This window comes from Ipomoea nil, unplaced genomic scaffold (assembly GCF_001879475.1).
Source record: "Ipomoea nil cultivar Tokyo-kokei standard unplaced genomic scaffold, Asagao_1.1 scaffold0865, whole genome shotgun sequence".
In the NCBI taxonomy this organism is placed as follows: Eukaryota; Viridiplantae; Streptophyta; class Magnoliopsida; order Solanales; family Convolvulaceae; genus Ipomoea; species Ipomoea nil.
In genome coordinates this window covers 277,123-305,089 of record NW_017617293.1, presented here as the reverse complement: position 1 = coordinate 305,089, position 27,967 = coordinate 277,123, and the positions used below count along the sequence as shown (strand labels likewise).

At 37.6% G+C, this 27,967-nt stretch overlaps 1 protein-coding gene across 3 annotated transcripts; it reads left to right on the top strand.

Annotated features, from left to right (window-relative positions):
* The first annotated feature begins 915 nt into the window (after nucleotides 1–915).
* LOC109178705 (ankyrin repeat-containing protein At5g02620-like) lies at nucleotides 916–27,737 on the top strand. 3 transcript variants are annotated; one of them, XM_019328245.1, is made up of 4 exons: nucleotides 24,911–25,724; nucleotides 26,578–26,590; nucleotides 26,636–27,246; nucleotides 27,360–27,737. In XM_019328245.1, the coding sequence occupies exons 1-3, from the start codon at nucleotides 25,094–25,096 to the stop codon at nucleotides 26,988–26,990; spliced, it is 999 nt and encodes a 332-aa protein (XP_019183790.1). In that variant the 5' UTR covers nucleotides 24,911–25,093; the 3' UTR covers nucleotides 26,991–27,246; nucleotides 27,360–27,737. The 3 variants fall into 3 exon arrangements, with proteins under 3 accessions (XP_019183789.1, XP_019183790.1, XP_019183788.1); XM_019328244.1 differs by lacking the exon at nucleotides 24,911–25,724 and adding an exon at nucleotides 916–1,531 and having other exon boundaries at nucleotides 26,578–27,246; XM_019328243.1 differs by having other exon boundaries at nucleotides 26,578–27,246.
* The last annotated feature ends 230 nt before the right edge of the window (nucleotides 27,738–27,967 follow it).

Here is a 27,967-nt window from a genome sequence, read left to right as displayed (position 1 = left end):
CAGATCAAGATAAAAATATAGTACTTATGATGAAAAATTTAATATTAGTCACCAATAAATTGATTTTTTACTTATAAAGAAAGAAAAACTTTGCGAGTTCTTTTTCATAAAGCGTGAAACGCTAAAACATGTGATGACGTATGTAAATATCATCCTAGGTGACAAACATGACAATGAAAAATAGACTCCTCTAGACTATGATATGCAGTTCAGCACGATAGAGATATCGTCAATAGATGTATAGAAGAATGGAAATAGATACTCAGATGGTGTGTAAGACTATTCAACTAGTGTGGTACATTTGACCAAATCATTAAAAAGAGCTTTAAGTTCCTCCAAAGAATCCAGTTTCAAATTTGTGAAATAGTTTGCGAATCAAGTTTTATTTAGCATCCGTACGGAAGTTGTTTCTATGTCTGACCGTAAGGAATGTTTAACCATTCCATCTATCTTTATTGTAAACGTTTCAGCTAATGATTAATGAATTAGCTTCTTTATTTAAAAAAAAAAAAATGAGAAGAAGAAGAAGAATAGACGCCACCCACCCTACCATCTAAATACTAAATACTTAATGTATATATGAACACAATTTGGGGTGTATTTGTTTTAGATTTAATTTTGTTTTAGATTCATATTAGATATAGAATTATACAAGTTGTAGAGTTGTAGTATTTTAGTGGATTGGCGGCCCCCCATACTAAATAATGAATTTTATACATCTCAACGTACAACCTGTGCATGGAAATCTTTACTTAATGAGTGATTAGCATTGTGGTTGGAGTGTTTAAAAATAGTATTAGGTAGTGTTTTAAATTGTCAACGGAAAGGTATCAATCAACAAGCTAAGCATAAAAGGGTACATACGGTTAAGATTGAAGGCAAGTGGCGCTGTGCCAAAGTACCCATTTAACAATGGTCATTGATCATATGAACCCGGTTCTATACAAAGCAGTTGTGAAAGGCAATGTTAAAGATTACCATGAGGCCTTACGGCAGATGCCGGAAGAAGCTCGCCGGTGTCAAGTTACGCCCAGGGGCAACACTGTGCTGCACGTTGCGGCAATCCATGGTCACAAAGATTTGGTGGAAGAGATCCTAGATGAAGTACAGGATAATGATGCAGCCATGTCCCTGTTGTTTGCCAAGAACAAAAGAAAGGAAAGTGTGGTACACTGTGCAGCAGAGAAGGGCTATGGCGGTGTAGTCTCTGTCATCTTCAGCGCCATTAAGAAGCATGAAGATGTGGAATCTGCAGGTGGTAGAGTGAGGGAGATGATAGAGATGACGGATTATGTGAAAGACACGGCTTTGCACAAGGCGGTGCGAATGGGACATTTGCAAGTGGTCAAGTTACTGGTTCAAGAGGATCCTGAATTTGAGTACCTTGCCAACGATGATGGAGAGACGCCGATTTACATAGCAGCAGAGTTGCAATTTCATGGCTGCTTGGAGGAAATGCTCAACACATGCAGAAATCCTACCTATGGTGGACCACTGGGTCGCAATGCACTCCATGCAGCTATCTTATCAGGTTTGATAAAAAGTTTTAGTCAGTATCCTTGTGGTTTAGATGTACGAGTCAAAGTAAAATTTTAATACTTATACTTTAAAAATATAATACTACTAAACAATTCTTTTATTTTATGGGCAAGGTATAATATGTTCTAAATTAAAAGTTAATTATGCGGCCAGAACTAAAACTTAAGTTAGAACTTACTATCTAACATAATTTGGGTATGGCTGGATGTATACCAAATTAAATAATAGTTAGTGTTTTGTTTTTCACTAGAAAAGTTAATTAAATTGATAATTGCATGTATGGATCGGATCGGAGCTAGTAATAATATTGAAATGAAGCAATAAATCGATCTTTTAAATATTACTATATTAAGTTCAACAACATTGCATGTGTGGATCGGATCAGATCGGAGCTAGTAATATTGGAATGAAGGAAGAACCAGATCGGATCAATCGTCTTACCATTTAACAATTTTTTTAAATGTTTAAATTCAAGTTACTATTTAATTTGTACACAAGTTCTCTCTCTCTCTCTCTCTCTCTCTCTCTCTCTCTCTATATATATATATATATATATATATATATATATATATATATATATATATATATATAATTAGGTTCAAATGCGGTTGGTGCGCCCAAGTGCAATTGTGCGATTAAATTTGAGTCATTGATCTTGCTTAAATCAACGTCCAGGATTAGAAAAATTTTTAAAAAGAAAAAAAAAAAAAGCGGTGGCAATTTGGTAATTTTTTACATCTAGGTCAAATGTAAGGTGAGTGATTTTCCTTCTTAAGGTGCGTGGGTTTGTGTTTAAGGTGCGTGGATTTTGTGCTTAAGGTGCGTGGATTTTATGCTTAAGGTGCGTGGGTTGTGGGTTTATTGTGCATATTTGTTGTAACTTACGGTGCGTGGTTTTCCTTCTTAAGGTGTGTGGTTTTGTGCTTAAGGTGCGTGAGTTTTGTGCTTAAGGTGCGTGGGTTTGTGCTTAATGTGAGTAGTTGTTGAAACTTAAGGTGCATGATTTTCCTTCTTAAGGTACGTTGTTTCATTCTTAAGGTGCGTGATTTGCATGCTTAAGATGCGTCAGTTGTGTGGAACTTAAGGTGAGCCATTTTAAAACCTTAGGCGTGTGGTTTGTGTTCTTAAGGTGCTTTGTTGTGTGTGCTTAAGGTGCGTGATTCGTTTGTGTACTTAAGGTGCGTTAACCGCACAACAGCAGGGGAAGCTATACCCACGCTTCCCCATATATATATATATATATATATATATATATATATATATATATATATATATATATATATATATATATATATATATATATATATATATATAATGGTCATATGTGGTCATGTTGTTAGGTGTGGTCGTGTGGCGGAATTTCAGAAAACACCAATAGTGTAAAAAACATGCACCAACAGTGTAAGGGAAACACACCACAATGAAATGCAAAAAAACACCAAAAATACACAACAGACCTAAAACATACACCATATAACTCACCAACCCCAATGGTGTATTTCCGAACACTGTATGGTGTTTTTACTCACACCTAATGGTGTGTTGTTGGTGATGCGTAGCTAATTTGTGTGCGTTTTTTGTGGTGCATTTCCTGACGTTGATGGTGTATATCTTACTTAACTATTGGTGTATTCTGAAAATCGCCACATGACCACACGGGAAGGGGTCGCCACACCTGAGTGCGACCCTATATATATATATATATATATATATATATATATATATATATATATATATATATATATATACAATTTAGTTCCTGTGCGGTTGGGTGTCTCCTGTGCGGTTAATCAACGTCCAGGAGTACCAAAATTAAAAATAAAAATAAAAAACAAAAACAAAAACAAAAACAAAAAACAAAAAAACATGGTGGAAATTTGGTAATTTTTGCGTCTATGTCAAATTTAAGGTGCGTGGTTTTTATACTTAAGGTGCGTGATTTGTGTGCTTAAGGTGAGTAGTTGTTGAAATTTAAGGTGCGTCAACCTGAAGCTTAAGGTGCGTCGTTTTCTTCTTAAGCTACAATTTTTTTCCTTCTTAAGGTGCGTGAGTTGTTGAAACTTAAGGTGTGTCATTTTAAAACTTTAGGTGCGTAGTATGTGTTTTTAAGATGCGTGGTTTGTGTACTTAAGGTGCGTGGTTTGTATACTTAAGGTGCGTCATCCTAAAGTTTTAGATACGTGTGGTTTGTGTTCTTAAGGTGGACCATTTTAATACTTAAGGTGCATCAACCGCACGGGAAATCATCCCCACACTTGAACCCTTCCGTGTATATATATATATATATATATATTCACGCATAGTATAGTAGTTTAATAAAAATTAAAGCATAACTCTTAATCTGCGAATCGTGTTGCCCATGCTGTTGCTCGGGAAGCCGTTTCTGTGTCAAGTTGTGAGATGTGGTTGATGATCCTCCTCCTTATCTTGTAAATTGTCTTCTTTCAGATTTAATGCATTAAGTTCTTGTTTCCAAAAAAAAAAAAAAAAAAAACTCTTAATTAGCTAGGTATCCAATGAACATTATTAATTAATTTGAAAATTACGTCATAATCATAGTATAATTAATTTTGATGAAATGTATAGTAACTGGGATTGTATATGACAGGTCTTCGTGAAATCGAAGTAAAAAGTTTGATCGCGATTCCAATATTTATTCTGCTTCCGCCCACTCAAGAATTTAGCTCAGAATGCACGCAATCACTATTGAATAAGAAGATCTGTTTGTGCGAGGAAACTGATAAGTCTGGTTGGACACCACTACACTATGCCATGAAAATTGAGAATGATAAAGCTGCTCGCATGATACTTGAGAGAAAAACATCTGCAGCTTACATTTGTGCGGGGGACAATGACGAGTGGACAACAACATTCCACATAGCAGCAAGGTATGGAAAAGTTGAAATGATGAATGAGATATCAAATAGGTGCCCAGATTGTTGGGAGATGGTGAATAGCAAAGGGCAAAATGTATTGCACGAAGCAATACTGAGTAAGAAAGTGAATGTGATACGACATATAGAAGAAAGCTCCGACCAATTTGAAAATCTTGTGACTCGCAAAGATGAGGATGGCAACACCCCATTGCACCTGCTTGCCGTTACTGATCGCAGCATTATGCACCAATTTATAATAAAGCGTCCTACACTGAATTACTTTGCATTCAATAAGAAACACCAAACTCTGTTAGACATGGCATTTTTGGAACAACGTAATTGGCTAATGGAGATGGCTACAATAGAGGTGAGTACACTTTAATTTTTTTTTTTGAGTAATATTGATTTTGTTGAAGCACAAAGAGTCAATGTCCCCATTAGGGTTCTAACCTGTGACTTCCCATTTGGAAGAGTCAGTTATGCCGCTTGACCACAAGGTCTTTGACAGGTGAGTACACTTTTTTTTTTTAATCTAACGGGAAATGGGACACCCAAGACATGCTACTAATCTTCAACATCCATTTGACGCCAAGCTGGAACTCCCAATTTATCTTCTGCAAGGACTTCTATGATTTTTTCCAGCGGGCTCTCGAGGACATGAGTGTCTCTTGGTAGGCTGCACATGCGTTTTGTTCCCCGACAATGCCGACTACCTTCCGTTCTGCGATCTTCCTCAGTTCTCGTCTACACGCATGGAGCAAGTTATCTGCCAAGTGATCCATCTTCTTGTTGTGCTTGATACTGTCTACTACATTGCTGGAATCACTTTCAAAGATCACATGATTGTGCCCTTGAGCCTGCGCATATTGGACCCTTGTCAGTAACGCCCATGCTTCAGCTCTTATCACAGAAAAAGTCCCAATATTGTGGGAAAAACCTCCAAGCAAATTGCCTTTCCCATTCCTTGCAATCCCTTCACATCCAGCTTTGTTGGTGCTAGAGTTTGAGCCGCCGTCGACATTAATTTTCACCCAGCCAATAGGAGGTTTATTCCATTTCACCTGCTTCTACGCTCTGGTTCCAGAGGATGCATTCGAGTTACTAGCCTTTGAAAACGCTTCATTTATTTCACTAACTTGATCCTTAATTAATCCAACGGACCTTGTACCAGGCATCTTTGTCCAAATTTGAAAAGACCAAATCATTTATCCATTTCAATAGCCACCAAACTGTGACTGCAAACGTAATGTTGTCGGTGTGGTATCAACCGCAGTTGATTAAATTTCCAATGCCTAGCTCAAACCATTTGGGAAATGCGATGTCTCGTGTCTTCGCATGAATGGTTAGAAGCTGTGTTTCCCAGATTGCCACTGCCTTTTGGCATGTGCGAATGATATGCTCTGTATCTCCAATAATGTTCACACATGCAATGCATTTACCATTGGCCGTAAATCCTCATTTTACTCTGTTTGCATTAGACATAATTTTGTCATGCTTGGCTAACCACAGGAAGGTTCAGATCCGGCTAGAGATCTTTAGTTTCCATATTCTGCTCCACGTTTTGTCCACATGTGTTGCAGTAGTACCTAATTACCTATAGCCATTTCATATGCCGAACTGACAGTGAATTTTCCAGCACCCTCATCGCCCCATCCAAGTTCATCCTCTAAATGATCTTCTTCACAAATAGCAACAACAGCTAGATTACTCAACGTATCATCTGCCAGCAGTGTATTAAGCTTATGCCACATCCATCCTGAGCTAGGTCCTAGTAGTCGGCCATTGTAGAGTACAGTTCTAGTAGGGGAATCGTTGCCAACGCTTCATTGCACAGCGGTTGGTGTCTGATCCATGAATCTAGCTAGAACAGTGTTTTTCTACCATTCATGACCCCTTTCTTTGCTCCTTTATCCAGAATGGCACAACTCTAGGATTCCCCTCCACGCATTAGACAGGTTGTTCCTTGCTGCCCATGTGGACGGATCGCAGCTACCCCTATATACTTTGCTTTCATAATATCCACCCACAAGCTGTTATCAATTCTTAACATTTTCCAACCAATTAAGTTTGGCTAATAAAGCATGGTTCATTACTCTAGTTTTTGGATGCCAAGGCCGCCCTATTCCTTGATCCTGGTTATTGTATCCCATTTAACAAGGCTACATTTCCTCTGACCAACAGCAGCCCCCATAGGAAACTACGGGAAGATTTCTCTAGGCTTGATAATACTCCATTTGGGATGAGAGTCGTTTCCATCATGTAGTTTAGCATAGCCAATAAGACAGACTGCAGAAGTACATGCCTTCATGCCAATGAAAGTGTTTTCATTTTCCAACCAGCTAGTCTATTCTGGACTCTTTCAATCACCCCTATAAATGATTCCCTTTTCAATCTTCCATGGATCGACGGGATACCAAGGTATTTGCCCATGTCCTCCACTCTAGGGATTTTTAGAATAATCGTGATGGCTTGTTGTACTTCCTCCTTTGTGTTTTTGGAAAAGAATAAAGAAGATTCCTGGCAGTTCACTCGTTGGCCCGAACACTTACAAAATTTCTCTATGGACTTCTTGATCACAACTGCCTATTGCATTGAGGCTTCCCCAAAGAGAACCATATCGTCCGCGAAGAATAATTGGGTAATATTTGGCCCCTTTCGAGTGATGTTGATTCCTTTCCAAGCTCCTGCCTCGACAACAAGGTTAATAATATGGCTAAGGTGTTCAACGCAGATGACAAACAATAGTGGGGAGATGGTTGTAAAGATTATGAACAAGTGATTTATTGATGAAACCACAGGCAGCTATAAATAGCTTTACAAATGAGAAAAGATAGCTATCAGTTACAACGACTAGCCTAATAACTATTATCCAGGAGCTAGACTCGGACTAAATATAATAACAGAAGATATCAGCCACACATATCTTTAACACACCCCCGCAAGATTGAAGATCCGTCGGAGGCTCCAATCTTGGAACGAAACTGAAGAAACAAGGACCGGGCCCAAGGGTTTGGTAAGGAAGTCAGCTAGCTGATCTTTGGAAGGGATGTGCCGAACAACTAGTGAACCATTAGCAACCAAGTCACGAACGAAGAAGTAATCAAGTGTCAGATGCTTCATACGCGAATGGAACACCGGGTTTTTGCACACATAGGTTTCGCTAAGATTATCGCAAAACAAAAAAGGAGGCCTCACCAGCTGCAACCGAAGCTCACCGAGCAAATTCCTTACCTATAAGACTTCTGCAGCAGCATTTGCCAAGGCTCGGTACTCAGACTCCGTGGACGAGCGCGACACGGACTTTTGGCGAGCGGAGTTCCAAGATATGAGATTGGAACCGAGATACACTAAGTATGCGGTGGTGGAACGGCCATCAGTAGTGCAACCTCCCCAATCAGCATCCGTATACACAGTCAGCGAAAGTGGTTGCCCAGCCCGGAGAAACAAGCCATGACAGACTATGCCCTTCAAATACCGAAGCAATCGTTTAGGCCAGTGCAGCTCTGTAGGTGAGTGCATGAACTGTGAAAGACGATTGAGCGCATAGGATACATCTGGCCTAGTTATGACCAGGTACTGCAACAAGCCGAGGAGATGCCGAAACTGAGTGATATCAACCGGTGTAGAACCAGACGGTGCAGGTAACAACTTGTCCGAGGTAGCTAGCGGTGTTGAAACAGCCTTTGCACCATCCATCTTAAACCGAACTAGAATATTAGTCATGTACTGACTTTGAGTCAGAAACAGTCCAGTTGACGATGGAATAACCTCAATGCCGAAAAGATGATGTAAGGAGCCAAGGTCTTTGAGAGCAAAACGAGCTGACAGAGTGTCCACAAAGCGATTAAGCCAAGCAACATCATTACCTGTTAAGATAATATCATCCACATACACCAGGAAATAAACGACGACATTATTAGCAGAGTAAACAAATAAAGAAGCATCTGCTTGTGACTTCACAAAGGCACACCGTAACAAGAACTGCGATAGTTCCAAGTACCAAGCCCTCGGTGCCTGCTTAAGATCATATAGAGCTTTAGTAAGCTTGCAAACATGGGATGGAAACGAAGGATCCACAAACCCCTGTAGCTGCTCCATGAACACCTCTTCATGCAATGTCCCATGAAGAAACGCATTATTGATATCTAATTGGCGCAACGTCCAGCGGTTACTCAGGGCAACCATCAAAACCACACGAATGGTCACCGGTTTCATAACCGGGCAATACGTCTCAAAATAATCCCGACCAGCAGTCTGGAGGAACCCTTTGGCAACCAGCCGCGCCTTATACCTGTCAACCGACCCATCTGGCTTGCACTTGACACGATAAACCCACTTGCAGCCAATTGGGACAGTTGCTCTGTGGGGAACCAATTGCCACGTTTTGTTACGCTTGAGCGCTTCAAACTCCTCATCCATCGCTTTCCTCCACTGAGCATCTTTAAGAGCCTAGGCGACGGTAGTAGGTTCTAAAGTGGGAGGCAAGGGATGTGACGTAACTTGGTTAATGACATAATCGGAATACCTAGGATTAGGGCGACGCTCCCGGGTGGAACGGCGAACATTACTCAATGGTTGAGACGTGTCGGAGGTGGAAATAGGTTGTGAGTCAGACACGGACTGAGCTGCATGTTGGCCATTTTCTGAAATAGTGGGAGATGACGAATTGGACGCAACTAACGGTGACGGAGTTGGAACGGGTGTTGGAAATGGTGTTGGAACAGGTGTTGGAACTGGAGATGGAACCGGAGTTGGAACTGGAGTTGGAACTGGAGATGGAACCGGAGTTGGAACTGGTGTCGGAACGGGTGTTGGAACGGGTGTTGGAACTGGTGTTAGAACTGGTGTTGGAACTGGTGTTGGAACTGGTGTTGGAATGGGTGTTGGAACTGGTGTTGGAACTGGTGTTGGAACGGGTTTTGAAACTGGAGCTGGAAGACCCATGATCTCTGCCTGTATAGACAAAGGAGACGACTTGTACAAAATATTGCGTGATTCTGAACCATGGGAATCATAAGGTAAGCTGTTAGACGAGTTTTGCAAATTGTTATAAGGAAACACATGGGGCACAAATCTAACATGCCTAGATACATAAATACGGTTAAAACCAGGATCCAGACATTTATAACCAGACTGAGTGCTGGAGTAACCAAGAAAGACACACGGTCGTGATTTTGGTTGAATTTTCTTAGTGTTGTAGGGGCATAACCACGGAAAACACAGGCAGTCAAAGGGCTGCAACTTATCATAGTTAGGGAACTGATGGAACAAAACATAAAGTGGAGATTTATTACCTAAGACCGGTGTTGGAAGCCGGTTAATAAGATAGACAGCCGTCTGAAAAGAAAAGGTCCGGTACGAGGACGGGAGGGACGCAGTTTGAAGAAGAGACAAGCCAGTTTCGACGACATGCCTATGTCAGCGCTCTGCAACACCATTATGCTCAGGAGTATGTGGTGGGGTGGTAAAATGAGAAATACCATGACCATTTAGAAACGGTACAAGTTTTATAAACTCTCTCCCATTATCTGAGTAAACAAAAATAATCGAAAGGCTAAAAAAATTTTCCACAAATCTTTTGAACTGAGTAAAAATGGAAAACACATTTGACTTACGCTTCATAGGGTATAGCCAAATGTATTTTGAAAAATGATCGACAAAGATTACATAATAGTGGAATTCATCAATAAATTTTTCAGTTGGCCCCCACACATCAGTATAGATTAATTGTAGCGGTTTAGTACTAACTAGAGTATTTCTTGTGAAGGGCAATTTATGACTTTTATGCATATTGCAGGACAAACAATAAAATTGTCGAAGAGATGACATAGAAACTGGAACATTACAGCGTTGTAACACAAGTTGCAACACCTTATTAGACGGATGGCCAAGCTGTTGGTGCCACTGAGACAAACGCAACATTTGTGTAGTGTGTACTGATGGGTGAGAAGCAACTGGACCATAATAAACACCATCATTGTTCACTCCCCGTAGTAGAGAAATCCCCATTCGAATATCCTTGATAATAAAGTGGGAATCAAAAAATTCAACAGACACACGATTAGTCTTGCATAGTTGGGATATAGACACTAAGTTAGTGTGTAACTGAGGAACACGCAAGACATTTTCTAAGGTAAGAACAGAACACGAAGTAGAAATTACATACCGACCAATATGAGATATTTGTAGGGAATTACCGTCACCCAGGCGCACTTCATCAGGACCACTATACTCGGAGAGTGTCAGCAACGACTTAATACTAGGGGTGGCGTGATGCGATGCTCCACTGTCAAACAGCCAGGGTGGAGACGCTTGCGCAGAATGGGCTGTAGGCGATGTAGAGGTCTGGGTAGTGACAACGTTGTGTTCCCTTAGGAACCTAGCCAGCTTGCGACATGCCTTTATTTCATGACCTGCAAAGTTACAAAATTTGCATATAACCGGAGTTACAAAATTTGCATATAACCGTAGGGCGATTAGTCCCCCATTGTTGCCAAGACGTATGGTTGGTTCCGAAATTAGCAGTATTGTTGTGATATTTCCGACCATAGTTCGATTGCTGGTTATTCCGGGAGGACGAGGTCCGTTGAGTGGCATTAGCTGTTGCCAATAGTGATTGGCGTGTATCATCAGCAACCTTCAACTGGCGTTCATGGTCAGTTAAAATATCCGCCAACTCACCCCACGAGATGGGTGTTTCACGAACGCGGACTACAGAGATAATGGAGTTGTACTCCTCTCCAAGCTGCGTCAACAAATACACGACCAAATCTTCATCAGTGACTGGACACTGAGCAAGAGCAAGGTCATCAACGATAGCCCGCATGTCAGTGAGGTACGCCGTAATGGACCGAGAACCTCTGGGGTTTGTGGTGAGCTTTGCCTTGAGGGAAATGATGCGTCCTCGAGAGGCACTAGCGTAACAGGCAATGAGACGTTGCATCGCTGGCTGTTGTGGCCGAGGAGATGACCGGCTGGATTGTGTCAGTACAGCTCCCCAGAAGTGCACTGACAATAGTTTGGTCTTGGTGATACCAAACGAAATGACTTGGGTTAGCGACGGTGTTCGCGGAATCGATGAACTTGTCTGGTTCCTTGATGGAACCGTCAACATATCCCAGGAGATCAAGTCCAACAAGAGTAGCGTGGACTTGCCGGCGCCATACTGGGAAATTCGCAGGTGTGAGTTTGATAGGGAAGTGTGTAGTAGTGTGAAGCTGGATGACTTCAGTGGTGGCTGGAGCAGTAGTTTGGGTGGTAGACGCCATTGAGTAGGAAGGAAGCAAGGGAGAGAGAAAAAAAAAATAGTTTCTTTCGTAGGAGATTTTAGGCTCTGGGTACCATGTAAAGATTATGAACAAGTGATTTATTGATGAAACCACAAGCAGCTATAAATAGTTTTACAAATGAGAAAAGATAGCTATCAGTTACAACAACTAGCCTAATAACTATTATACTGGAGCTAGACTAGGACTAAATATAATAACAGAAGATATCAGCCACACATATCTTTAACAATGGTGTCTCCATGGCGTATTCCACGTATCGACTTAAACCAACTTGAGGTTCTGCCATTACAAGATATGGCCATTTTGGACGTACCAATACATGCCATGACATTTATAACCCATGTAGCAGTGAACCCAATATCCTGCAGCATTGCTTGAAATAAACCTCTCCAAATCTATTTTCAGCATCTTCTAGCCAACAATGCTCCTTCTAGTCTTCATGGAGTTTAGCACCTCCTGGTAAACAAGTATATTATCTGTGATTTGCCTTCCCGGTACAAAGCTTGTTTGATGAGGCCCTACTAACTTTCGCATGGTATCTTTCAACCTTATTGTCATAGTCTTTGAAATGAGTTTATATAAGACATTGCATAATCCAATGGGGCAAAACTGTTTGACAAAGTTTGGGTTAGGGACTTTCGGGATAAGAGAAATTATTGTGTCATTATACCCTTCCGAAATACAACCAATAGAGAAGAAGTCCAAAGAAAATATGGTTACACAGCTTCGGACTGTATGCCAAGAACTTTGGAAAAAACCGGCATGGAAACCATCCAGCCCTGGTGCTTTAAATGGTGACATATCAAACAATGCCTGCTCAATTTTAGTCGTTTTGAAAAGGCTTGTATGTTGATCTTTATCCAGTCAGATCTTTGCAATCCTGGAAAAAGGCCTGTGAGAGGTTCCTGTGACACCATGTGTTCTTCATCTGAGTATAGAGTACAAAAGTAGCTACGTATATGGTCGAGCATCCACATGTCATCCGATATCCATTCACCATTTTCATTTCTAAGTCTCTTGATTGAAGATGATGACTTCCTAACAGCTATTGTTGTGCGATAAAACTGTGTGTTGCAATCCCTAGACAGGATCCACTCCTCTGGTGAGCCCTGAAACCATAACAATTCTTCTTGGTATAGGATTTCCTCTAGTTCCTTTTATAGCTTTCTGTCTAGTTTAATGAGACCAAACCTGTGATTTACTACTAAGCTGTGTTGCACCCCACTAATTCCTGCAAGGAGTCGCCTCTTCTTGTGGAATATATTGCCAAAGATGTTTCTATTCCAATTGTTTAGCTCCTTTACTAGATGCTGCAAGCTATTGTCTAAGCTCCCCCTACTCTCCAGTTCTAGCATATGAAATCTTGACAACTCGGATGTATACTCCATAGTGCATTATATCTAAATCTCTTGCTCAATTGTGTTGTCGGAGCATCCTTGGTGGTCCGTATAATAGCAGTGTGTGATCTGAGCACACCATAGGGAGGTGTACTACTTCTGCCTCCGGGAATCGAGTCTTCCACTCAATATTGCAGAGGGCTCGATCCAATCGCACACCCTTGAATGTCGATTGGTTTGTGCCCTGCATCCAAGTATAATTAACTCCTGTGAAGCCAAGGTCAGTGAAGCCTTCCCTAAAGATCCAGTCCCTGAATCCTGCACAACGAGAGATGGAGAAACTATTAGTATTGCTTGTTTCTTGCTATTTTAAAACTAAATTGTAGTCACCCACAGAAACCCAAGGTCCATGGATGCTGAGTTTCTGTTGTGACAACTCTTCAAACAATTTCCTCCTAAGAGTATAATCTGGGCTTCTATAAACAAATGATAATGTCCAAGGCTCTGCGTTTCCAACATTAATTTGCAGCACTGCAAACTCTGGGTTTGTGTGTTGGATAGCAATGGGTATGGAAGCTTTCCAAAATACCCATATACAACCAGATAATCGTACTACCTCAATTCTAAGCCATTCATCAAAGCCAATATTGGCACATATTCAATTAGCATGGTCTCCTGAAACTTTAGGTTCCAAAAAACACACAATCTCCGAGTCATGATCATGGATAAATTGTTTCAAGGTGTGACAAAATGTTCTAGATTCTGCCCAAGACTTTGATTATGAGTGATCGCCGACATGGTCTTCGCAATCTTGCCTTCTCAGCTCATGTAACTTTGATCGTGGGGTAGTCAGTAGTGTTCTTATCCTCTTCCATTTCCTCATCATCAGATATGGCTTCTTCGTCTAGGCGAGGTTCTACTGTTTTGCACGGCCGGTCTCCTCGTAACGATTGCTTGCAAGATGTCGGAGAGAAATTCTCTCTCTCATGTAGGGGCTGGTTCAGCCGCGTCTAGCAAGGGATCAGAGTTTCTGGAATGACGTCCCACATAGGTGACAAACTGCCAAGGTCTTGCGGATCCTCACCGCGTTTCGTTTTCGTCGTACTTCTATCTAACAAATCTCGATCCTCCAGTGAGCGTTCGCTGTTCGCCGGCGACTTAGTTCTAGAGAGCATTGTTTCACTTATTTTTTAATATCATTGAGAGTAAATGGTGAGTACACTTTAATTAATTAGCTTCTATATTATTTTATGCAACTGCCCACTAATAATTAAATTAAATACAATTTTTCTTCATATTATTCATACAACACTATATATCCTCCCAGTTACAAAATTCATAGATCATAGTTAATTGTTACATGTAGTGTGGTGTCAACTCTGTTACATACTATTCCAAATGGGTGGTCATAAGATCGACTCACGATGGTGGACATTGATTTTTTGGGCTTAAAATTTTGAGAAAGTATAAAAAAAAAAATTAATATTTGAATTAATTAATATTTTAACCTCACATAAAATTAAATATTCACATATTTAAAATTAAAGCAACTTAACTATATAAAAAACTATTAAACTATGGTACAGGGCAGTAGTAGAAGACATCTTCTATATAGTAGAAAATTTGCTGACCGCATGATACAAAATCCGGAACATGGAGTAAATATTCCTACCGAGGAAAAGAGACTTGAAGGAATGATAGGAATGGGTAAAACAAGCATCGTTGTGGCAACATTGATATTAACGATGACCTTTGCAGCCGGTATTACAGTGCCAGGAGGATACCACCAAGAAAAAGGGTACTCATTATTGTTACGAAATGCAGCTTTTAAGGCCTTTATTATTACTAATACTCTTTCTTTCTTATGCTCTTTTTGCTCCATTGCCATTCACATTGCCATGGTGAGTGAAGCCTCCCTCACTCCACTCGAGGAGCTTTGAAACTTTGGCAAGGTTGCTTTTTTGGCAGGGTACATTGCTTCTTTATTCATGTTACGGAGTAGTAATTGCGTTCCTGTGTGCAATGTATGCCACTTTAGCACCTTTACGTCCTCTTGCTATTTTTGATTTAATGTTAGGCTTCTTTATTGTTATTTTGGGTTATGGGTTATATAGAATGTCTATGCAACAAAATTAGAGTATATTCGGCAGACACGTTTAATTTGCCTATAGTGAGGCCGAGTGGGTTGTCTCCTCCAAAAAATCTGGATCGGAGTTGAAGAGGTCAAAAGGTTTGGAGTTCTCATCTGGATGATATGTTTTTTATCCTCTCTGTTTTGTTGATCTATTCTTCCTTATTTAATTATTCTATTATTTTTCTTTTTTGGTTTTTCCATGTTCCTTATGTCTTTCTTTCTTTGAATGGCATGCAAATAAATATATAATTTTTACTTTGAATTCTAATATATGTAAAATTTCAATATTTAATATCCGGACCAAAATTGTATTACGATATATCATAATTAACTTAAAATATCTGAACCAATAATCAATTGAGTTCAATCTAAACCTAAAAATTGATAAATAGTTAAATTTTTAATTTTGATAATGTCAATGTCTAACTTTAAACGTAAGTAAATAAGTTATGTTTAAATAAATAATGCAAGTAGAAAAGATAGAATATGGTGATAAGTTAAAGAAGATGATAATAGTAATCAATAGATAATGGTGAGAATGTTGTTATAGTGACATATAACCAAATATATGATACATGATTCTGTTATCTATTTTAAAAACATATTTTAAAAGTTTTTCCATTTTTCAGAAAATTGGAAAATTGTTTCGCGTTTTTGAAATGGGAAACTGTGCTAGTAAACATATATTCTGTTTTTTGTTCTCTAATTCTCCAATTTTTCAGAAAATTAGAGAAATATTCCAGTTAGTAAAATATTTTCATAACTCTATTTCAGACAATTAGAGAAATAATTAAAAATGGTTTATATTTTTCCGGCAACATATGGTCGTGAGGATCAAATGTGTTAAAAATTGCATAGTTACGGGACTAAATTGTTAGTTTTTAAAGTCCAGGACCAAAAGTGTAATTTTCTCCCAAAAACAATAATAAGCGGAAAGATGAGGCCGTAGAATAAAACGCCATTGACGAAAATTGAAAGTTCTAAAGTCGCGTAAATTCCAGAGAGGATGGCTTCCGTTGTTTTGAGTTATATCCACTTGGGACGTAAAACCAGCTACAAAGGTTATGGTTAATATCAATGTAGCAGAGATATCATGGTCATTGTTTTGCTTAATCGTAACATACCTGAAATTTGTAAAAACGCAGCACACAGTGATGTCGATACTGAAGTTGTAACACAAACAATCTGTAACGCAGTTCGAACAAACAACCCTAATCTTCGAGGCACTTCTCAATATGAGAATTTGCCTAAATTCACTAAAAGCTCAATATTTAAAGTACATTGTTTGGAACCTCAGATTACACAATAGAATGATCTTTCCTACCAAACTATTGAAACCTAAACACATGTATCACTTTCTAGGGAAATTTAGTATCATATTCTCAAAGACTCTCATACCTCACTAGATTAATGTTGAATGCTTGAGTTCTACAATAAAGGACAACTCCTATTTATAGTAGCTACTCCTAACAGATTCGTGAATAACAAAGCTATTCCTAATCAAACTAGAACTAGAAAATATTCAGCAACAAATCCTTTTAGAATTAGTATTCTTCAATAACTATTCCTCTTAGGACTAGTATTCCTTTATAGAACTGTAATTCTTTTTGCACATAACTTTGACAAAACACTTTGAGTCAACATTCTCCCCCTTTGTCAAATTTTTGGCAAAAACCTTGATCTCTATCTTTCTCCCCCATAGTTGATGCCACAGTGGTGTTTGATTGATGGTAGATTAATGACAGGTTAGATCATCATCCCATGTGTAGCTTTTATCAGATGATCTTTTCCCCATCATAACACATTCATGTTTTTGGTTGTAGACTTTACAATTCTCTTTGGAAAATTCTACTTTGAGTTCATCATCACACAGTTGACTTATACTGATAAGGTTTGCTTTGAGTCCTTGTACCAAAAAGACTTTTGGTAATCTGGGCAGTCCATGGACATTCAAGGTACCGCTTGCGATAATCTGTCATTTTCTTCCATCTCCAAAAGTGACATGCCCTTCATTTTTGTATTGGATGTTCTCAAGATAATGTGAATTTCCTGTCATATGTCTTGAACATCCCCTGTCAAAATACCAAACACTTTGTTATTGGCTTGTTTTTGAGGTATACGCGACAGCTTGTGTTTGTTCCTTTCTTACCCATACTTTCTTGTTAACATGTTTATTCTGGTCTTCCAAAGCTTTGCAGTTTTGCCTATACTGAAGATCATTTTGCCTCTTATAACAGCATGCTTTTATATGACCCAGCATGTGACAGTAGTAGCATCTGATTCTCCTTCGATGTCGAAAGTGATGTTGTGACACTTCAAGATTTTCAGTTGTATAACTTTCATCCGATGCTATGACTGGTGAATTAGGCCTTTCTGTGAGCACTTTAACTTCCTGTATTAACTTGGCCTCTCGTTTTTGTGTTTCTATTAGTTCTTCTTGAGCCTCTTTGAGGAATTTTTCATTTCTCTCGTACACTGTTTGGAACCTGAGATGACACAATAGAATGATCTTTCCTACCAAACTATTGAAACCTAAACACATGTACGTACTACTTTCTAGGTGAAATTTAGTATCCTATTCTCAAATACTCTCATACCTTACCAGATTAATGTTGAATGCTTGAGTAGTAGAGTTCTACAATAAAGAACAGCCCCTATTTATAGTAGCTACTCCTAACATATTCGTGACTAGCAAAGCTATTCCTAATCAAACTAGAACTAGAAAATCTTCAACAACAAATCCTTTTAGAACTAGTATTCTTAAATAACTATTCCTCTTAGGAGTGGTATTCCTTTATAGAACTTTAATTCTTTTTGCACATAACTTTGACAAAACACTTTGAGTCAACAATACCATTAATTTCCTCTTCTAAATTATCAGTATCATCCCTGCTTGTCTCCTGATTTTCTTGCAGGTCAGCACGAGGTCTACTTCTCCTATCACTCAGGCTCCGCTGAGGTATTCCGCCCTATTGACCATTTAATAGTATTAGTGGTTCGTAAATGAATATTTAGTAAAATTATCTTTAATTTAATTTTAGCGGTTCAGTGATAACATATAAAATGATCATATTTTTAAGAATATAGAAGTGAAGTTAGTATACTTACAGAGATATGCTTAAAAGCAGTGTTGTAAAAATCGCGCCTAGGCATTGATGGACTCCGGTCGCCGCGAGGAAAGCCGGAATCGGCCTCCTCCGCGGCCGACCGGCTAGGCGGTCTAGGCGGCCCGCCTAGTCGGCCAATTTTTTTTTTGGTTTAGGTTTAAAACTTTGTCGAGGTATAACTTTTGACTCGATTGTCCATTTTGGACAAAAAAAAATTTCAAATTGCGTATTTTTTCGAGATCTATACACCGAAAATGGCCAAAGGCAGTTTGGCCCACTAATTTCTCAAAAAATGCTTCTTTAGCTATTAATTTTAGTTTTTCATGTATTTAGATGATTTAAACAATCTTTTGAACAATTTTACAACCACTTACGTAAATAGTTTGTAAGAAATAATTATGGAAACCTTATGTTTTATTGGTAATTTTTGATAATTTTTAATTTTTAATTTTTTTAATTAAAAAAAAAAAAAGAAATCGGCGCTAGGCGCCTAAGGGCGCCTAACATGTTTTGCAACATTACTTAAAAGCATTGTTAGGTTGGCTGAACAAGTCATCTGGAGTTTGGTGCCGTTTATTGAACACCAAATGCATCCGCTTAAGTCGGGTCACTATATGATTATAATCAACATAGCTCCAATAACTAGAAAAGGAAAGCAGGTGAAGCCACTGTCTTTTTGATCAACAAAGTTGTACAGAATCAGAATCTTAATCACCGTGTTTTACGGTATAGTGTAGTGGCGTCCAACAAAAGTTGTCAATCATCTCATACAAAGTCATGGGATTCCAACCCACAATCTCAAGTATAATAACACAAGTCCAGACCACCAAGTCACTCAAGATCTTTTATACTCAAGTGCAAGAAACTCCACTTATGCATGGGAGTGCGATAAAAACAAAGTAGTTGGGGGACACATGTGTGGCCAAGAATGAAGGTTATCCGATGTTGTCCATTTGTCAACCATCTGTGAGTCCTTCAACAATATAAATAGAGTGCTTTTCCTCGCCTTAAAAATCATCCCTTAGCTCACCAAACCCCTTCTGGTTGGGTGGTCTGAGTCTTCTCGCTCCTACTGGCATACCAGTAACATTGTGATTTATTTCTGATTTATTTCTATTTCATTATTAAGGTTATAGCTTGTATTATTTATTTATTATTTGGGCGACCGTTTTGAGCCGGTGTCTCAGACTTTGACGTATTCTTTCAAAATCATCAAGACTCAACGATTTCACAACAAAGCTCGTTGTCTATTCAATCTTCGCAATCGTCTCTATTGCTTTCGGTATTAGCGGAGGATTTGACCACGCATATCAAACACCAATTAACATGATGAAATCGATCAATTTCTCCGAGCTCAGGTGAAATGTCGATGTTTTTGTGTGAAAAATATGGTGGTGTTTTGTAGGGATTTTCTCCCGCGTGTATTGATTTTCATTTTTGTGTGTATAGGGAAATCAATTGAGTCGGACATTGGATGAGAAGTGACAGAGGCACTAGCAAGATGGGCAACATTACAGGGTCTCAATTTTTAGAGAGCCTAATATTTACACTGTTCATACTTATTTGAAATAAAAATCATATAACTTAATTTAGAGTATTGGTTTTAAAGGTTCATACTTATTTGAAATAAAAACCATATATTTTACAATATTGGTTTTAAAGATTGTGCTTATACTTATAGTAGGGTCTCATTTATTTATAAGAACGGGGCCACAAAAATTATTATTAAAAAAAAAAATAATGGCCCTACCAGTTAAGGGACTCCCGCACCCACCCCGTTTATTTATAAGAACGGGGCCGCAAATCGCAATAGTTAAGGGACTCCCGCTGGTGTAATCTCTAGTTTAAATCCACATCTTAAAAAGAGATAATATTCTAAAATCAATAAGAATGTGTGTAATTACAACTTTTTAAAATTCTAGAGGCTTAATTGTTTTCGGAATATAGTTTGATTATCAGATTATCTATCTTTGAGTATTCTATTTTGACTCTTTAATATAAATATTATATTTGAGTTAATTTCAGAAAAGGTCTTCTGAGTATAGCGATTTTTCACATTTAGTGATCGTCTTTTAATTTAGATAAATGTGACAATTGACTATCAAAATCTTTCCGCCATTAGTCTTTCCGTCATCTTAGTGTTAGTTAGATGTGAAATTCAAGAGTAAAATCGTCCTTTCGTTGCATGAGTCTATTCTTCCTCTTCGTTCTCCATAGTGATATTGAACACAAATTCTGTAAATTGAAAAAGCTTCATATCATTGCAGCAATGGCTTGGATATGGACAACTGTAGCAGTAGCCATCGTTGTCTATCTTCTCCGTGAGCTACGGAACATCAAGAAAAAACTCCCTCCTAGCCCAAAGGATATTCCCCTTTTCGAGCATCTTCATTTGCTGGACAAAACTCCCCCACCAAGATCTTCAATTCATAACATAGCTAAGAAACATGGTGTTATTATGTATATGCGTTGGGGTTTGGTTCATGCCATCATTGTTTCTACCACGGAGATAGCTGAACTGGTTCTCAAGACATGCGATCATGTAGCTTGATTCATAAGACATTTGTCCAGTAGACAATTGGCATACTCATTTATGGTTTAAAAATGTCCAGAAAATAGTTTCCGTTTCCCCCCAATGATGGTCTCATAAGTTATATGTTATCCTACAATCAGAGATGTCTAACCTATGGACGGCTTCTACCACATCATGATTATCGAGTCCTGCAAGTGATTGAATACCATGAAAGGCTCTGATGCTATTGGATAAAGTTTGTTTTGTTTGTTAATTCAATTATTGCTGCTAAGTAGAACTTTCGTTGATTATTATTATTATTTGTTTTTGAGATTTTAGAGCCTTTGGTGTTCCTGTCCATGCATCATCAACTACCAAAATGGAGAAAGAAGAGGAAAAAGAAACACAGCTTCACACACGTAGCAGCCTCTGCGATTTCTCGTACCTTAAGAAAAATCACGCCATGTTCTTCTACCTCTGGCTCTATTTCTTTCCATATCAGAACAAAAAAAAAAAAAAAAAAAAAAAAAAAAAAAAAAAGAGGAAAAAGAAACTTAGGCAATGAAATGACAATTTTACCCCTAATTTAACAGCTAACTAACGCTAAGATGACAGAAGGACTAATAGTGGAAAGATTTTGATTGTCAAGTGTCATATTTGTCCAAATTAAAAGACGAGGACCAAATGTGAAAAATCACTATATTCAGAGGACATTTACTAGAATTAAATCTATTATATATTTATTTTATATTTGTTCAGGCCCAACAACCCTCTTTGGGGGAGGACTAATCTCAATCGCTCATCCAGGTTTATCAACGGTTGAAAATTTTATTAAAAAAATTATGGAGTCAATTTTTTAATCATTGTAAACTTTCAAGTTTGTAATATTTATAAAATTGACAATGTCTCTTTTTCAGTTTCAGTTTTTTCATTAACTTTTCTTCATCAAATAAAATTTAAACAGTTATATATTGTCATCGTGGAGTTCCGCGACGTGCAGCACAGTATTTCCATTTGGCCCAACTTGACAGTCCTCAGCTCCTTCAGCCGTCATCTGCCAGGGGGCCTCGAAATAATCTTCAAGTGTACCTGCCTGCCGCTCTATACAAAGCCGGCTTCATATGAGGAATAATGCGCATAGCTGGTTCCATTATATGTCACCACTACTATAGCAAGCTAACTGTGTATCAAATTAAAGATGGTTGATGTTGAATTGGGATAAGCCCAATTAAGTTTGTCATGCTGTTAATTTGATAACTACAAGTTAAGGTTACAAGTTTGACTTTCGTTAGGAGCTGCCTAGTTGGTCTTGTGAAATGACAGACCACTCTCCAATTGGAACTGAGGCTAACCCCATCCCAGAAATTTTACCCCTTTCTAAATGACATGGAAGAGAGATTTATTCTTTTTTTATGCTGATGTGTATTGAAATTGGAGAGAGAATTGCTAAAATATAAATAGGAGAGAGAATTTGCCAATGAAAGAAAAAGCTGCAAAAGGACAACTGCACAACTTTTTATGTCTTTTTGTATTTTTATTATTTCTTTTAATATTATTTTATTATATACAAAATTGATGATGTGGAAGTGGGACTCATTTTAAAAAAGAAGAGAAAACAAAATTGATGATGTGGAAGTGGAATTCATTTTAAAAAGTGAGAAATTTTTGGAAAAAGGATATTCTGATAGACCATATGAAATGACAGACCACTCTGTCATTTCACACTGTCTGTCATTAAATTGCATTTCTATTATGGGAGATGTGAAATGACAGACCACTGGAGATGTGTTTCTACTATGACCAGGATGGCAACATATACCGCTTCACATTTCTTACTCCTACACCAAACATTGATTCTTATATATATGGGGGGTGTTTGGTAATTGGCTGGTAACTGATAACTGATAGCTGATTCATTTAGCTGGTAGTTGATAGCTGATTATATTAGCTAGTTTGACCAACTGGTAGTATTAGCTGATTATAGAAAAGTGTTTGGTAAATTAATTGTTAGCTGATAGCTGATTACATGTAAAATGACCTTTAAGGATATGTGTTTATTATGTTATTTTAACATATAATAATAATAATAATAATAATAATAATAATAATAATAATAATAATAATTTTATTAGGGAAAATGGCACTTTTTCCCCTAAGTTATATATTTATAGCACTTTTTCCCCCTCAATTATTTATGTAAGCACATTAGCCCCCTCAATTATTTTAAAAGTGGTGGTTTTTTTCCCTGATATATTAAATTGACATTTCTACCCTTAAAGTAAACATTTTATTTATTTTACTTCTCCAACAAATTATTGTGTATATGTAGCAATGACCACGGTTTGGTTCGAACTGAACCGGACACTATAGTAATCGAATTAAAAGTTTTCGGTTATGATTCAGATCTAAAACCCAATATTTAGATTTCTATTTATTAAATTTATGAATAAAAAAAACTGGACCCTGAATCGTGAACCGGTGGTTCCGGATCCGGTTCACGATTTTGAACCGTCTTTATTTTAAAATTTTATTTTTTATTTTAAAATAGTCTACATTCAACAAAAAATTTATTTTATTTTTTCAGTTCGAAACATGAGCCGGTCATTCCGGCTCGCGATTTTAATAAACTCTAAGTATCGCGTTTGATTCTAAATTGTAATTGGAATATTTTGGTTTGGTTGCTATAGTATCTCTTTGGTTTGAACCAAATTATAGTAATAATTTGTTAGAGAAGAAAAATAAATGAAATATTTATTTTTAAGGGTAAATATGTCCATTTAATATTTCAAGTGGAAAAAGAGCCACTTAAATAATTCAGGGAGAAAAAGTGCTATAAGTATATAACTTAGGGGGAAAAAGTGTCATTTTCCCATTTTATTATTTATAAATGATTCTAAAATTTGAGTCACCAATTATATTTGCAAGCAAAGTGTGTGTTTTTCATAAGTGTATTATTTTTATTTATTTCACTATAATAATAATAATTATATTATTATTATTATTATTATTATTATTATTATTATTATTATTATTATTATTATTATAACTAAATGCCTAAACCCATGCCAGCACGCCCTATAATAATAATAATAATAATAATATTATTATTATTATTATTATTATTATTATTATTAATTATTATTATTAAACTAAATGCCTAAACCCACACGATATTGTTATTATCCCAAAATCCCTACCCACAAGACCACAAGCTGGGTAAACCCAGTCAAAATCCCTACCCACAGCAGCGATGGCAAGATGAGAAAGGCATCTATGCCAAGAAGATGAAGAAGACGGCCATGGCGAAGAAGATGGGGAGAACGTCGATCGCGAAGAGAATGAAGCACCCGGCGATGGCAATTGAGATGAAAAAGACCGCAATAATGGCGAAGGAGAGATGAAGAAGACGGTGATGGGAAATTTTTGTGAGTTCTGAATTTAGTTGTTGTTGCTGTTTTTTTTTTTTTTTTTTTTTTTTTTTTAATTAGTGATTTAAAAAATTTGTGAGTTTTGAGGATGAAGATGAACCTGAAAAACTTGAGGTCTGATCTATTAGAAATGCTGCTCTGTTTGTCTGTGTAAAAAGCAAATTTAGGAAACGTTGAAGCAGTAGAAAGGGATATGGTGAAAGGAATTGATATTCTAAGGCTAAAATTGCCATTTAATAAATAAAACCCATCAGCTCCTCCAAAACGCTGCCTACCCTAGCGTTTAAATTTTTGGCTGATTGGCCCAATCAGCCAAAGCCAATCAGCCATTTACCAAACACTTCTAAACAGCTTATTGACCAGTCAATCAGCTAATTTTGGTCAAATCAGCTAATTTTTGGCTGATAAGCCAATAACCAAACACCCCCATGGTCTTTAATAAGAAACATCAAACGCTGTTTGACATGGTGGGCCTGGAACTCCATATGCATTCACAGTAAAAGCATTCCCAATAGTCTTTAATAAATAACACTAATACAATTTTGCTCAGTTTCTATAAAATGAACTATACACACCATTGATAGTTTTTTGAAATTCAATCAGGTCAAACACTAGAAAGGAAATCAATATTTTTGAAAAATGACTCATTTTCTATAATTCATTTTTCTAATTTTCAAATACACCTAAATTCATTGTGAGCAACTTTCTTTCTAATTAGTGGGGTCAACGTACTAAATGAGCATAAAATGGATAAGATTGAAGGCAGTGGCCAGTGCTAGCTGTCCCAAAGTACCAATTCATTTACAATCTTTGATACATATATAACTAGCTAGCAAGCAGCAGTGCATACGTACTGGTGAAATATTTCATTATGGAACCCGCTATGGTCATTGATCAGATGAACCCTTTTCTATACAAAGCAGTGGTGAAAGGCAAAGTTGAAGATTACCATGAGGCCTTACGGCAGATGCCGGAAGATGCTCGCCGGCGTCAAGTTACGCCGAAGGGCAATACTGTACTGCACATTGCAGCAATCCATGGTCACAAAGATTTGGTGAAAGAGATCCTAAAAGAAGTAAAGGATGATGATGCAGCCATGTCCCTGTTGTTTGCCAAGAACAACAGAAATGAAAGTGTGCTACACTGTGCAGCAGAGAAGGGCTATGATGACGTAGTGTCTGTCATCTTCAGCGCCATTAAGAAGCATGAAGATGTGGAATCTGCAGGTGGTCGAGTGAGGGAGATGATAGAGATGAGGGATGATGTGAAAGACACTGCTTTGCACAAGGCCGTGCGAATGGGGCATTTGGAGGTGGTCAAGTTACTGATTCAAGAGGATCCTCAATTTGAATACCTTGCCAACGATGACGGAGAGACACCGATTTACATAGCAGCAGAGTTGCAATTTCATGGCTGCTTGGAGGAAATGCTCAACACATGCAAAAATCCTACTTATGGTGGACCGCTGGGTCGCAATGCTCTCCACGCAGCTATCTTATCAGGTTTGATAAAAATTTTAAGAGACTGTCTTAGTATCTTTGTGGTTTAGACATTCGAGTCGAGTCAAAATTAAAATTTAATACTTATACTTCAAAATATAATGTTAATCAACCGTTCTTTTATTATTTCATGGACAAGGTATAATATGTTCTAAGTTAGATCTATACCAAATTAAATAACAGTTAGTGTTTTGTTTTCACTAAAAAAAAGTTAATTAAATTGATAATTGAATAATATATATATATATATATTTCAACAACATTGCATGTAAGGATAATAAGATCGGAGCTAGTAATATTAAAATGAAGGAAATAAATTGCCTATTAGAGTTTTGCTATAAAGTATACCAAACGCCTGTTATTCCTACAAATTAAATTGTCTATTACAATTTTGTATGGTTCACACACTGCAGTTTCATAAGAATGAGAGTGCATGGCCACTCACGCTAACCAAGCTAGTTTGTTATTATTGATAATGACTAATATTGTAATACTAGCTTACAAGTGAAATTGTGATATATATACTTACAAAGTTTAATTTTTAGTGTAAATATTGTAATACTTATCCCAAAATGCTGAATCCCCAACCCTAAATATTGTAATACTTATATGTATGTAAATTGTTTCTTATGAAAGAAATTGTAATACTTTTTGTAAAATAAAATTAATACTAATTTGAATTAAAAATAAATCATTACTTTTATATATGTATGTAATCAAAATCGTACCTTTTAAATTAGCTTGGTATGGAATATTTTATATTATTAATTTGAAAACATCTATGATCTATCTATCATAATCATGGTGCAATTAATTAATTAATTTTACTGAGTATGTTATGGTATATGACGGACAGGTTTTGGCTACACTAAAATATCTAAGTCAGTAAAGATTCTATTTTGGGAGTATCACATTGAAAGTAGTTGTGAAGAGTTTGTCACAGAATGCACAAAATCACTGTTGGAAAAAAAGATTTGTTTATGCGAGGAAATTGATATTTTTGGTTGGATTCCACTACACTATGCCGCAAAAAATAACAATGATAAAGCTGCTCGCATGATACTTGAGAGAAAAACATCTGCAGCTTACATTCCTGCAAGGGGCAGTGACGACGACAAAACTATGTGGACAACAACATTCCACATAGCAGCAAGGCATAGTAATGTTGAAATGATGAACGAGATATCAAATAGGTGCCCAGATTGCTGGGAGATGCTGAATAGCAAAGGGCAAAATGTATTGCATGAAGCAATGGGAGATGCTGAATAGCAAAGGGCAAAATGTATTGCATGAAGCAATACTGAGCAAGAAAGTGAATGTGATAGAACATATAGAAGAAAGCTCCGGCCAATTTGAAAACCTTGTGACTCACAAAGATGAGGATGGCAACACACCGCTGCACCTGCTTGACATTACTGACAGCAGAACTATGGACTATTTTATATTTGGGCGCCCTATGCTGAATTACTTTGCATTCAATAAGAAACACCAATCCATATTTGGCATGGCTTTTGCGTTTTTGACAGTGAGTACACTTTAATTTCTTTTTTTGAGTACTACTGATTCTGTTATATTTGTCCATACATACTTTCTCTACTCTCAACTCCTATTGAAGCACAAAGAGTCACTGCCCCACAGGACATGAGTAGAAAACGACTTCTACATAGTAGAAAATTTGCTTACCGCATGATACAAGATCCAGAACACGGAGTAAATATTCCTACTGAGGAAAAGATACTTGAAGCTATGATAGGAAAGGGTAAAACAAGCATCGTTGTGGCAACATTGATATTAACCATGACCTTTGCGGCTGCTATTGCAATGCCAGGAGGATACCACGAAGAAAAAGGGTACCCATTATTGTTACAAAATGCAGCTTTTAAGGCCTTTATTATTACTAATACTCTTTCTTTCCTATGCTCTTTTTGCTCCATTGCCGTTCACATTGCGATGATGAGTGAAGCCTCACGTTACTCTAGGTGCTTTGAAACTGTGGCAAGGCTGAAATATTGGCAGGCTCAATTGCTTATTCTTTCATGTTTCGGAGTAGTAATTGCATTCCTGTGTGCGATGTATGCTACTTTAGCACCTTCACGTCCTCTTGCTATTGCTGATTTAATCTTAGGCTTCTTCATTGTCTTTATCGTTTATTGTGCTTATTTTAGAGCCGTTTTTCTGTGACTCATAATTTACATCAGCAATGGCTCTAGGAGCGGGGTCTTATGAGCTTAGGATTAATCTGGCAT

Bases quoted from the DNA above. Each gene is read 5' to 3' on its own strand.
- LOC109178705 (XM_019328243.1), top strand. From the start codon at position 25,094: ATGGAACCCGCTATGGTCATTGATCAGATGAACCCTTTTCTATACAAA. The intron at 25,725-26,577 runs GTTTGATAAAAA...TATGACGGACAG, and splicing joins CCACGCAGCTATCTTATCAG to GTTTTGGCTACACTAAAATA.